Raw genomic sequence first — 12569 nt, forward strand, 5'->3', positions numbered from 1 at the left:
TTTCAAGAAATGGTTAGGAAATTTTGTGGTCATTTTTAGGAGATTTTTATCCCGAACATAGCACAGAGTTTTTTGTAATCATGTGTAACAGAGAGATTTTTTCTTTGAGGAAATGACCACGATGAATTTTTGTGGTCATTGTGCAGAAAAGAGATTTTTTATTTTGAAAAATGACCATATTCGAGAGATTATATAAAAACATGACTATATTTGGGATATTTCACGACTTTTTTTGAAAAGTGAAAAAATAATATATTTATAAAAAAAAGTGTAATTCCAAATATTGTGTAGCACAATAAAAAAAATTGTTAACAAATTTTTTATTAAATAAACTTTTAATTTGTTTTAGAAAAAATATAATAATCACATTTTTTTTATATTAGATAATAAAAAATTCATTTCACTCTTTATTATAATAACTTTTAACTATAATTACAATGAAAGATTATTAATAAAAATCACTTTTTAAAAATGACAATGGAGGTTGTACTCTTTAATTACTTTATTTATTTATTTATGAGAATTAATTATTTAATTTCAAACTAGATATATTGTTGATTATTTTTTAAAATTATTTTTCCAACCATAAATAAGTGATAATATAGAAAATAACAAAATAAATAAACAAATTAGATTGTTTTAACCTAGTTTACTTATGTAGTGTAATATTATAGTATAAATTGTAAGGGGGATTAGGAGGTATATATTATATAAATTATTAGTGTTGGGTTAAAACTATAAAATATGTATAAATTATATATGTTGTATTATTGTATATTTGGTTGGTGATAAGATAACTAACATAACTCCTATAATAATGGTCCCCGCTCTAACTCAAAACATTTTCAGTTTTTAGATTAAATCGAATTCGTGACCTTTTCGTATATAAGTAAGATGAGTAAGACCCTTATATTTATATAAATTATTTTTAATTATTATTTTGGGCGGGCTTTGCCCCCAACTACCGCTATCCTTGGAAGTAGGTTGATAAACAACATGCCATATAATTTCCCACTTACAAGTTGAGACTATGCACGACTCTTCCTTTACATAGAAAACCATTACCTTTTATTCAAAGAAAACCTGCTCTCATAAAAAAAGTGGGCGGCTTATTTGTCTCTCCCAGTGGTGGCTACCTAAAAAAGAAGACCCCTGCAACTAGATATGAGACCGATCCATATGCCAATTCTGTTGATCGTAATCGAATCAAAAGAATGGAATTCCAATTCCCAGAAAAGATACAAGTAATCCCACAGTAGTGGAGATAAAGTAAAATACCCTGGCAAGTTCGAACTAATATTGGTGGGTAGCTATTGTTGAGTTTAATTTTTGCTTTTCTTAGAATCAGAGGGTGACCTTACAAATCTATTTAAAAAGGATATCCTATGTTTAGTCCAAAGGTAATTCTAGATGCTCGTTAGATATTCTTAGAATTAAAGAAGATGAAATGGACTCTCGAATGCGCTCCTTAGCACACATGTGAACTCTTGTATTTTCCGATTCGCTCGATTGTTTGCTTCTTGATAGACTATGAATTTTTGCATCTGAAGGACTTCACTAGTTCACGAGAATGTGGATTAAAGAAACGAAGAGGGGAATTGGAACCTCGAAGTATGCAACAACTTAAATCGAGAAATTTCCCAAAAGATTTGGAAAATCTCGAGAATTCTTGTGCATGTTGAACATATTTTTAGAAATTCTCTACTCTCGATTACAGAACTTTTCAGGGTTACGAGACACCCAATATGACTCTGATAAAACGAACTCTTTTTCGAAAGTGTTTCAAAAATTTTGAGGGAGGTCAAAAATATTTTTTTAAACCTACTACGAAAATCTTATAATTTTCTAGGCCATAAAACTTCCGGAATGAGCATTTCAAAATAAGTCGTTTTTTAAACAGGCCAAAAAAATTATGGAAAATATTATTTTTGCTAAATATAATATTTTAAACCATCCTTGAATTTTTGAATTTTTTATAAAATCGATTGAAGGCTCCAATTGAAAGAATACAGTTGCTTGGCATAAAAGGAATCAAATCAAGCCTTACCCAAAGTTAGAAATTGAAACTTTATATCTAAAAGGATGAATATAAAGTTGGAAGGCCGAATTGAACGTTGATAAAAGTCCAGAGGCCAAATGAATTCGAATTCTCATAAAATAACTCGAATTTGGAAGTTTGGGGTTGAAATTGAACAAATCTAGAAGTTTAGGGGCCTAATTAATTCTTATTCAAGAATTAATTCTGAATTTAAACTTTCTAGAAAAATTTAAATGTTTGAGAAGTCCAGAGGTTTCATTGAACATCCCTTGAAACTTCAGGAATTCAGAAATTCCAAAAGTTGAAAAGTTGAAAAGTAGTTCGTCATTTTCCGTCTCCGCCTACGTCCGCTTCGCCGATTCCCAAGGCTGCGCTGGAAGATTCGTTGACAATTGACGAAGACAGTTATGGTCGCATAGGAATCAACTATTCCTCGTTACCTTGTCATTCGTCGAGAGGAACTGTCGGATTCTTGAGTAGAAGAACAAAGAGTGTTATGTTCTTTCGATCTGAAATATCGTTTGCTCCGACGTCTCTTCGCTCCGACTTCGTCACCGCTCGGGAAGGCGAAGACTCGACGCGAAAAGGTTTCTCCGAAACGTGGAAAAACTCGGATAGGAATTAAAGACCGAGAGATGAAGAGAAAATAAAGCAAATGAGGCTTCCCCTGCGGATCTGGAAATCAACACAAACGAAAATTACCGTATGTAAATCTTCCTTTGATGGGGGTAATGACTCCACAAACAACACATGAGCGATCTCCATCACCTAGAGCTTCGAATGCATCAACGCCTCGCTTAATAAGTCGTTTGGAACGTCGCTGAAGAACTGACCGACAATTCTTCCTCCGACGACCAAATATTGAAGAATCTAACGATTTTTAGAATTAGAGACGAGACTAGTCTTGACCTAGCCTCTTCCTAAGACTATAACTCAACTACCTAGGACTATAACAACTAGGTTTAACCAACAATCAACAATAATTCAAACAAACATTCAATTAATTAAAATAAAAAATAAATTAATTAGTTGAATTGTTTCAACTCAACGTCCACGTCGGTGTACATAACCGACGTCTATAGTGAATTAAAATAGAATTAGGAGGTAGAACCTACCTAAATCATAAAAAAACAAAGAAGAACTGATGTTGAAGATGATCTCACCAGAAACTTCATAGCTCACCGGAAATGCTTTCCAGTTGTCTTCAATTGGTTGCTTTCTCTCCAAGGCTCTTTCTCTACTTTTAAGTGTGAAATTAGACAAATGGTTAACCGTGGTCGTGACTTCCTTGTCCCTAAAGAGCCAAACTCTTTAAATACCCCTTGGGAAAGGGTAACTTAGGAATTGAAAATTCCAGAAACCGGTAACCTCTTCTCTAGGTTGAACCAACTTAAAATACTTCTAAGCCCCGCCTAAGCTTATTTTTCCTTGTAGGTAACTAGTCACTCTATATTTCAAGACTTTGCTCTGGCCAAATGGTTTAGTGTAGATCGAGTTATGATATTTTGAAGTTAAGCCTTTTTTGATTTCGGTTTCATGCCAATCTAGATCAACCGAAACTTCAAATAACTATAACTTTTGACTCATACCACCATTTGGGCTGAGCTAGCATGCATTGAAATTTTGAGCTTGTTAACTTTCACTTTAGTGTTGGAAGAAATCTTCAAAACTGGCCACAAGTCCATGAAAATCTCAATGGAACGTCGGGGGTCTTAAAGTGGGGAACTTGCATTAAAAAAATGCTTGATTAGCGACGAATAAATACTGACGTATAGTTAACGTCGAAAATATGCGACGGATATTGTGACGGTTTGATCCCAAAAAAACATTAACCGTCGGAAATATTAATAAATGAAGAAAAATTGTCGCAAAAAACAAAGATATTTACCCTAGTCAATTCATACTAAATTTTGGATACAATTTTTGACAAAAAAATGTAAGATTTTTTAGTTAGTCAAAAAAATAATATAAAATACCTAGCATGGAAAATTCGTCGCATATATCCGTTCGATAGTTTCAACTATAGTTTTGACTTATTATTTGTATTAAGGAGAGAATTTATTTTGTAAAAAAATATCTTTTGAAATGTCATTTAGGATTCTAATCAAGTTTTAAAAATTTTTAAGAGTAAATTAATATAAATAATGATTTATTAATAAAAAAAATTATTTAATCAAATATTTTGATACCTTAAATTTCAACTATACATTTAAGTTAATATAAATAATGACAATAATGATAAGTAAAAATATTTAAGTAAAAATAATTAATTAAGTAGTAGTATTAATTAACTATCTAAATATGTTAATCAACAAAAACTAGTCAACAATTATAAAATTACCAAGTTTTAAATATTTAGTTTAAATAATCAAAAAGAGAGAAATTGTTAGAATTTACTAAAAGTTTTAATAATGAATGAATAAAACTAAGTTTAATTAAATATATACGTTAAATTATATATATATATATATATATATATATATATATATATATAACTGCTAAATCATATCAAGTATATTAATTATTTTAAAGATAACAACAAGGTGTTGTAGTGTAGTGGTAAGCACTTCTGCTTGTCATACAGGTGACTAGGGATTGAATTTCTCCAGTTGCAAATAATAATTGGAGTTTTGTTATTTTAGGGAAGCTGAGAAATTGCCGAAATTTTTATGCAGGCGAAATCGATAAAACCGGAGATCGGTAAAACCGTAATTTCTATGCGGGCGAAAATCTCCAAGTCCGGTTAATTAATAAGATCGATATTTAATACTTCAGTATTAAATGACGGTATTAAATGAGATCCGGTATTAAATGACTTCAGTATCAATCTCAGCTCCAAATTGAGCATTCATTATGAGCACCGAAATAATAATTGGAATTTTGTTATTTTAGGGATCGGATTTCTCCAGTTGCAAATAATAATTGGAGTTTTGTTATTTTAGGGAAGCTGAGAAAATGCCGAAATTTCTACGCAGGCGAAATCGATAAAACCGGAGATCGGTAAAACCGTAATTTCTATGCGGGCGAAATTGGTAAAACCGGAGGGCGAAAATCTCCATGTCCGGTTAATTAATGAGATCGATATTTAATACTTCAATATTAAATGACAGTATTAAATGAGCTCCGGTATTAAATGACTTCAGTATCAATCTCAACTCCAAATTGAGCATTCATTATGAGCACCGAAATAATAATTGGAGTTTTGTTATTTTAGGGAAGCTGAGAAATACCAAAATTTCCACGCAGGCGAAATCAATGAAATCGGAGATCGGTAAAACTCTAATTTCCATGTAGGCGAAATCGGTAAAACCGGAGATCGGTAAAACCGGAGATCGGTAAAACAGAAATTTCCACGCAGGAGAAATCGGTAAAACCGGAGATCGTTAAAACCAAAATTTCTACGCGGGCGAAATCGGTAAAACTGGAGGGCGAGAATCTCTAGGTCCGGTATTTAATGTTTGGTTAATTAATGAGATTGATATTTAATACTTCAGTATTAAATGACGGTATTAAATGAGCTCTGATATTAAATGGCTTCAGTATTAGGACTCGTAATTGATCAAATAGAGCATCTGAATAAATGTTTTCCTCCACCTGATCAATCTCAACTCCAAATTGAGCATTCATTATGAGCAGTCTGGCAAAGTGGCTTTTATAATCTCAGACTGATTTGTTGCCATTTTAGTGCAAGTCTGATGAAGACTTCTTGGGAGAAGATGCAGCAGAGACAGACTGTCACATGCCAAGATTAATGTCAAAATCTCTGCAAAGAAAGTTTTAGTACAACCGACTTTATTAAATGAATTTTTGTTATCAAGAACAGACAAAATAAAAGAAGATCTTCTCTGCTGTACTAATTCTGAAGCTTCACCAATCAAAAGAGGACTAGTATCATTTGAAGTCAACGTGTCCGTTGGAGAAAATATGACCGTTGCTGTGTGCTTTGGATATGTAAGAAGATTAAAGAAAGAACAGAAGAACAAGAGACTTGAAGAACAAAACAGAACCTTGAAGACAATCTGAGCTCTCTTGTTAATAACAACTCTTTACAAGGTAAGTTGTGAATCATTATTAGCAGAAGATGGAATCCTTGTCCTACAAGTAACTAAACATGTTCAAATTCAAATTCAATGATATTATAATTATAACCAAACTTTTACCATGAACTTCTTGTTTAGTTTATATCGATTCCAGATGAAAGGTACGAATGAGCACAGACAAAGTTCAGATTTCATAAAGGAATATATTTTTCCAGGCGGTTGCTTGCCTTGTTTAAGTAGAATAACATCTGTAATGGTGGGATCATCAAGGATGTGGTAAGATTGAATTCCTTGATAATATGATGATAATCATGTTGCAGCTGTATTAAGAAATTCTTGATTATTCAGTGTTGAGCACTTGGAGGATATAAGCATCCATTACTACCAAACTCTAAGATATTGGAGGAAAAACTTCTTGGAGCATCAAAGGTGAATGAAGAACATTATAATAACAATCTAGTTAGATTCTGATATGGAAAAAATATTAATAATGATCATGTTTTCATTGACATAATTGGATTGGGATTTGATGACAAGTTCATAAGAACATGGAGTATTATTTCGACTATTGTGCAGCCGACTTCAAATCATGTACACTTGGGAATTATCAGGTAAATATCATAAATGGTTTTATTTTTCATGCATACATAGATCATCAAGTATTAATTAGTCTATTGGTTGTGTTGTCTGAATGTTTTGTTGTAGGTGTTGGAGACTGTAAAAATCTGGTGTAAACAAGTAAGTTTGATGAAAGAAAAATTTGTTCTAATTAGATTAAAATGGAGATGTAAGTATGAACTATGAAGATGTGCTATTATATTCTGTCCAAACATGCATCATTTATTTCTTATTGTTTATAATCAGGAGCATAACACTTACCAATTCTCACGGTTTTAGATGCTTTGGAGAAAGATTTTGTTTATGTTGGACCTGGTCTGCTCATAGATGAATACTTTAGAGATGGGATCAAGCAAGGGAAGGTAATTTTTTTTAGATGATGGCTCCATTTTAAAATAAGTTTAATAAGTTTTATAATCCAATTTACAATTTGGAAACACTTTTTTACCTCTTGTTTAACAAACAAATGAATGAATAATGTTCTCTCAATTCTCATTACATCCACCCACAAATTATAGTAGAGAACATAAGTTGGATTATAGTAAAAAAAAACATGTTAATTTAAAAATTAAAGTTCTATTTGATTTATTTTTCCATTACTTATTTATTGTTTCTATTTTGTGTTATTAACATGAGTTGAATTGAAGATATTATAAGAGTTTTTATAATTAATTGCAGTTTCGAGTTGTATTCCATCATCGTTGATATGTGCTTGAAAGATTGAAGTTTCATTACGTCGCGTTGATATACTTGGTGCTTAAAGAAACAAATGCGACACCATATCCATGGTTAACGCATTCATCGTGGTTAGCAGCTCCAACTCCGTATTAAAGTCGTTTATAGATTGTGTTTAGTATTATTATTATTAACTAGTATGTATCCCGTGCATTTGCACGAGTAATAATATAAAAAACCGTGAAAAAATATTACGGTAAAATTTTTATGGGCGGGTCAACACACAATCCGACTCAAGTATCCATTTACTCTCACATATATCCAAATTAACCACAGCTCTCAACCCGGCAATCCGGACACTTTAAAAATTAAGCATGATTATATATATATAGATTAGTTAGTTAAAAAGTTGAACTTATATTGTTAAAATGTCACGCGTTTATCAAATTTTGGGTTGAATTTAAAATATAAAGTGTTACTAGCCTAGTTGGTTTAAAGGTTGTACTTGTTTTTGTTAGCTTGCAAGTTCGAACCATACCTATATCATTTTTAATTTTACGTGAAAAAAATATTACGGTAAAATTTTTATGGGCGGGTCAACACACAATCCGACTCAAGTATCCATTTACTCTCACATATATCCAAATTAACCACAGCTCTCGACCCGGCAATCCGGACACTTTAAAAATTAAGCATCATTATATATATAGATTATTTAATTAAAAAGTTGAACTTATATTGTTAAAATGTCACGCGTTTATCAAATTATGGGTTGAATTTAAAATATAAAGTGTTATTAGCCTAGTTGTTTAAAAGGTTGTAATTGTTTTGTTAGGTTGCAAGTTCGAACCATACCTATAGCATTTTTAATTTTATTTTTAACCGTTTTAAGTTTATGGACGGGTCAACCCACAATCCGACCCAAATATCCATTTACTCTCACATATATCCAAATTGAATTTAAAATATAAAGTGTTATTAGTCTAGTTGGTTTAAAGGTTGTACTTGTTTTTGTTAAGTTGCAAGTTCAAACCATACCTATAGTATTTTTAATTTTATTTTTAACCGTTTTAAGTTTATGGGCGGGTCAACCCACAATCTGACCCAAATATCCATTTACTTTCACATATATCCAAATTAACCACAGCTCTCGACCCGACAATCCGGAAACTTTAAAAATTTAGCATCATTATATATATATATATATAGATTTCAAAAGTATCATTTAATATATTTAATAACTTTGTTTTTAAGTTTAATTAGAATATATTTTATGATAATGGAGGATTGATTTTGTTATTTTATGTATAATTTTGTTTATATTTAGTTTATTTTATTATATATTTTTTAAATATAATATAAATAAATTAGGTAAAAAAGTAAAATTATAAAATATTTAAAAACAAATTTGCGAAGGATATTTTCATAAGAAATGTCATCAGAATTAGCGACATAAATATCGTCGCAAACTCCGTTGCCATTATTATCAAGGCAAAAATTGTCGCAATAATGTAGTTGAAAAATTCATCGTAAAAACTTTCCGACTTAATGCTTGACCGTCGGAGTATTAGCGACACACATATTTAAAAAAAAATTATTTAAATAGAAAAAACGTCACAAATTACATATTCGTCAGAAATTCCGTCAGTAAATTCTGTCGCAAATACACATTTTCCTTGTAGTGTTGGTTTATGGGCGACCTCACGTAGGCTGTAGGTCGAACCATAAGCGCTACAAAATGAAAACTAACTCAATGATATTTTCAAAGGTATTTTGTTTAAAATGGTTGAGACAAACAAAAGATATGAATTTTCAAATTCACCTCATATTTTAGTTCGCTCCTAGAACAAAGTGGGTGAGCTTGCATCGGGTTGTTGGGATAAATTGACTGTCTTAACCGTCGAACAAAAAAGACGTGAAATCGGTGCCATTTGAACAGGTTGTATTTTAGCTTTCCAACCATATGCCACAATCCAAAAACCAAGCCATGTAGCATTAGTTATGAATTTAATACTGGGAGCATGTCCAGTTCGATCCTACTTTGGTCGCATCGTCTTCAACCGTCGATTTTTTTAAAGGTTCTAAGAGCTTCAACGTTATTCTGAGCATGAACGGACATGGTAAAGAACTTTTCAAGATTTCCAAAACATCCAAGAACACCCAAATCCATAGAGTATAGAGTCCTCGATGAATGTTTGATGTTGAAGGAGCCTCCAAATTTTCTTTAGCAAAAATCAACAAAATAAAATGCCTGATTTTGGCCGAGTTTCAAATGAACCGTGCACCTTGCGTCATGACGTCAGCACATACATTTTTGAATGTTTTTGAGCATGAAGCCTGACGCGTTGAGGCGGTCTCGACTCGCCCGTTTCGACTTGGTTTTGATGTTTTTACCCTTCGAAGGCCTTCCGCACAAATTGCTACCAACAATATTATATTCAAAATTTAAAATTTTTTGACCCGATCAATCTGAATGTTCCAAGTTTTCCGAATTCTGACACTTTTTAAAAATTGACGTTTGGAAACACAAATAAGCTCCAAATTAGTTGTTCGGTACATTTTGTCCAACAACAATATTACCTTTAAAGTTAATGATTTTTCAAGACGGTCATTCTAAACATATAAAAACATATGAATCTCGAGTATTTTTGAAAATTGGCATTTTTAACCACTACTCGAAGTCCCATCGAGCTAATTTCAAAAAGTTATTTTTAATATTTCAAGTGTAAAGTGTAAGTACTATAATCTAATATAATGATGACAGTGGGTGTTGTGGGTCACGAATAATTAAAAATTATAATTTATATTAAATTTTCTTAGTTTTGGTTTTAATTAAGCTCATTAATAATCATGGAAAATTAGTTACCATTAGTTTGAGTTTTGATTAAAATGGATTATATAACATGCATATAATCAAAGCAATAATAAGAAAATTTTGATACTAATATAATTGCAAGTAAATTTAAAATGGATGTGCCACCAAAATGTATGTTAAACAGAATGAATTAAAGGGGGTTAATTTTTTTTATTTTCGTAAATAGGGATGTAAATAAAATCTAGCTAAAATCTAACAGATCTAAATTGAATTGAAAATTCACGAATCGGCAAATTCGAATAACCGAACCGTTTATTAAACGGTTAAACTGAACCCAACAATTTGGTTCCTTGATTTAGTAACGGACGAACTGTCAGAACAACTGACTGATCGACCGACCAATTATTATTAAAATTTAAAAGAGAAACATAATTTAGTTACAACTTGTAGTTGCTTAGTAATTAAGATTTTAACTATTTAATTACAATAATATATAGTTTAATAATATATTTGCTATTCATTTTTGAAAGTTAATATACATAGTTTAGATATTTATCAATATATTTTTTTACAAACTAATGAAAACCATCGAACTACTAAATCGACTGAACCGATCTTTTGACTTATCAAACTTAATCGATCAATAAATCAAAATTGATAATTTAAAATTTTCACAAACTCTCTTCAACTATTTGGTTCTATATCTCGATGTATAAACCGACCCACAAGACCAAACCGAGTAGGTCAATGGGAAGACAAAGCCCGTGAGTAATGACTTGCCATATCTTTATTCATAGGAATTGTTGACAAACATCTTGAACTTCAATGAAATGAATATTGTTACAACATTCTTGAGGGGTTTAATTTATTGGAAGGAAATAAGTGACATATATATATGATCATCAACATTTCAGTAGGAAGAGTTCTCTCGATACATACATCAAGGATAAGCCACAATCACAGATTGAGCGGCTCGAATGCGATGGACAATGTGTCGAGAGAAGCCTGCTCGAGCGAGTAGAAGTTCCCATTCTTTCAATGTTCTTTCTTTGCCCGTTTCCATTAGGGACAACATACCCATGTCCATAGTTAGCCTCACATATTCAAAACCGTCACTTTCAATCTCATTTTCTTCGTTAATTAGTGCCTCGACTATTATCACCTTCCCTTTATCATGAGGTATGGCTTGCTTGCAGTTTCTTAGGATCTTGATGCATTCTTCGTCTCCCCAATCGTGTAAAATCCACTACAACCAAAATAATAAATATCACATAAATTAGTGTGAATGAAAGAAAATGATCTCATTTAAAAAAGAAGAAATCGAAAACAAAAACCTTCATGAACACGGAATCGGCATTGGGAATAGCTTGGAACATGTCACCCGCAATATACTCAAAACCAAGACATTTTTCTCCGTCTTCAATAACATGTGGAAGATCAAAGACAATGCCACGAATCCATGGAAAAGCCTCCACCAACATCCTCAATGCCGTGCCATTCCCTCCTCCAACATTGACCAACGACTCTAGTCCATGAAACACCTCGGGGCAACCCTCGATCACTGCCGGGACTACAAACTTGGTATCACATGCCATCGCTTCGTTGAACAGCTTGTTGGGCCCTGGATTTGCCTTCAAGAAGCTCCAAAAATCCTTGTCGTTTGAAGCCTCAAACGCGTTGGACTTGCAGTCGGTCAGAACACGCCTGCTTAGGTCCAGCCAAAAGGGAAACCTGAAAGGACTACATTCGAACAGGAAAAAAGAGGCCATGCTTTTCTCACCATTTTTTGTGAGAAGACATGAAAGAGGAGTTTTGACATATCCCTTGGAATTGGATAACATCAACGGGTCGACTATTGTCTCCTCGTGGAAGATACGGCGGTTAACCAAAAACCGCATGACTCGATAGAGGGTAGAAGGGGGACATCCGACGGCAGAGGATAGGTCGAGGAGAGACATGGCGCGACCAGCTTGGTTTTCGAGGATGTCGGGTATGTTAAGCTCAATGGCGCATCGAACTAGGGCCATGTCTGTGAAGCCAAATATGTACTTCCATATGTCCACTTGGGCTTGAGCTTCTAATTGCTTATTTCTCTGCTCCATCACCTCTGTTTTCTATACATGCACAATTTTGCACACACACATATATATATATAGTTATTCAAGTGGATTAGATGCATATAATTAGGTAATATAGATAATATACATTGGGTTGTGATTTCATGTGAGGCCTCTATAGCAGGTTAGGTAATGTGAAAGACTAATTCCTAGTAGTCCTCTTTTCTTGTAATTCTATAGTTTTGGTGAGTGTGATTAGACCAGACTATACCAACTTGGCATGGTGATTTTGAGCTTTTTTCCTAATACATCTTAGTCAATGTTTA

At 32.6% G+C, this 12569-nt stretch overlaps 1 protein-coding gene across 1 annotated transcript; it reads right to left on the reverse strand.

Moving 5' to 3' along the window:
* Nucleotides 1–11126: 11126 nt before the first annotated feature.
* Nucleotides 11127–12288, reverse strand: LOC124915982 (acetylserotonin O-methyltransferase-like). Its single transcript, XM_047456721.1, has 2 exons — nucleotides 11521–12288; nucleotides 11127–11432 (listed from the first exon to the last, which is right to left on the reverse strand). The coding sequence occupies exons 1-2, from the start codon at nucleotides 12286–12288 to the stop codon at nucleotides 11127–11129; spliced, it is 1074 nt and encodes a 357-aa protein (XP_047312677.1).
* Between the last annotated feature and the right edge of the window lie 281 nt (nucleotides 12289–12569).

Source organism: Impatiens glandulifera, chromosome 9 (assembly GCF_907164915.1).
Source record: "Impatiens glandulifera chromosome 9, dImpGla2.1, whole genome shotgun sequence".
NCBI lineage: Eukaryota > Viridiplantae > Streptophyta > Magnoliopsida > Ericales > Balsaminaceae > Impatiens > Impatiens glandulifera.

Coding starts and splice junctions, on each gene's coding strand:
- LOC124915982 (XM_047456721.1), bottom strand. CDS start 12,288: ATGGAGCAGAGAAATAAGCAATTAGAAGCTCAAGCCCAAGTGGACATA. Junction 11,433..11,520: donor CCGATTCCGTGTTCATGAAG/GTTTTTGTTTTC, acceptor TTTTGGTTGTAG/TGGATTTTACACGATTGGGG.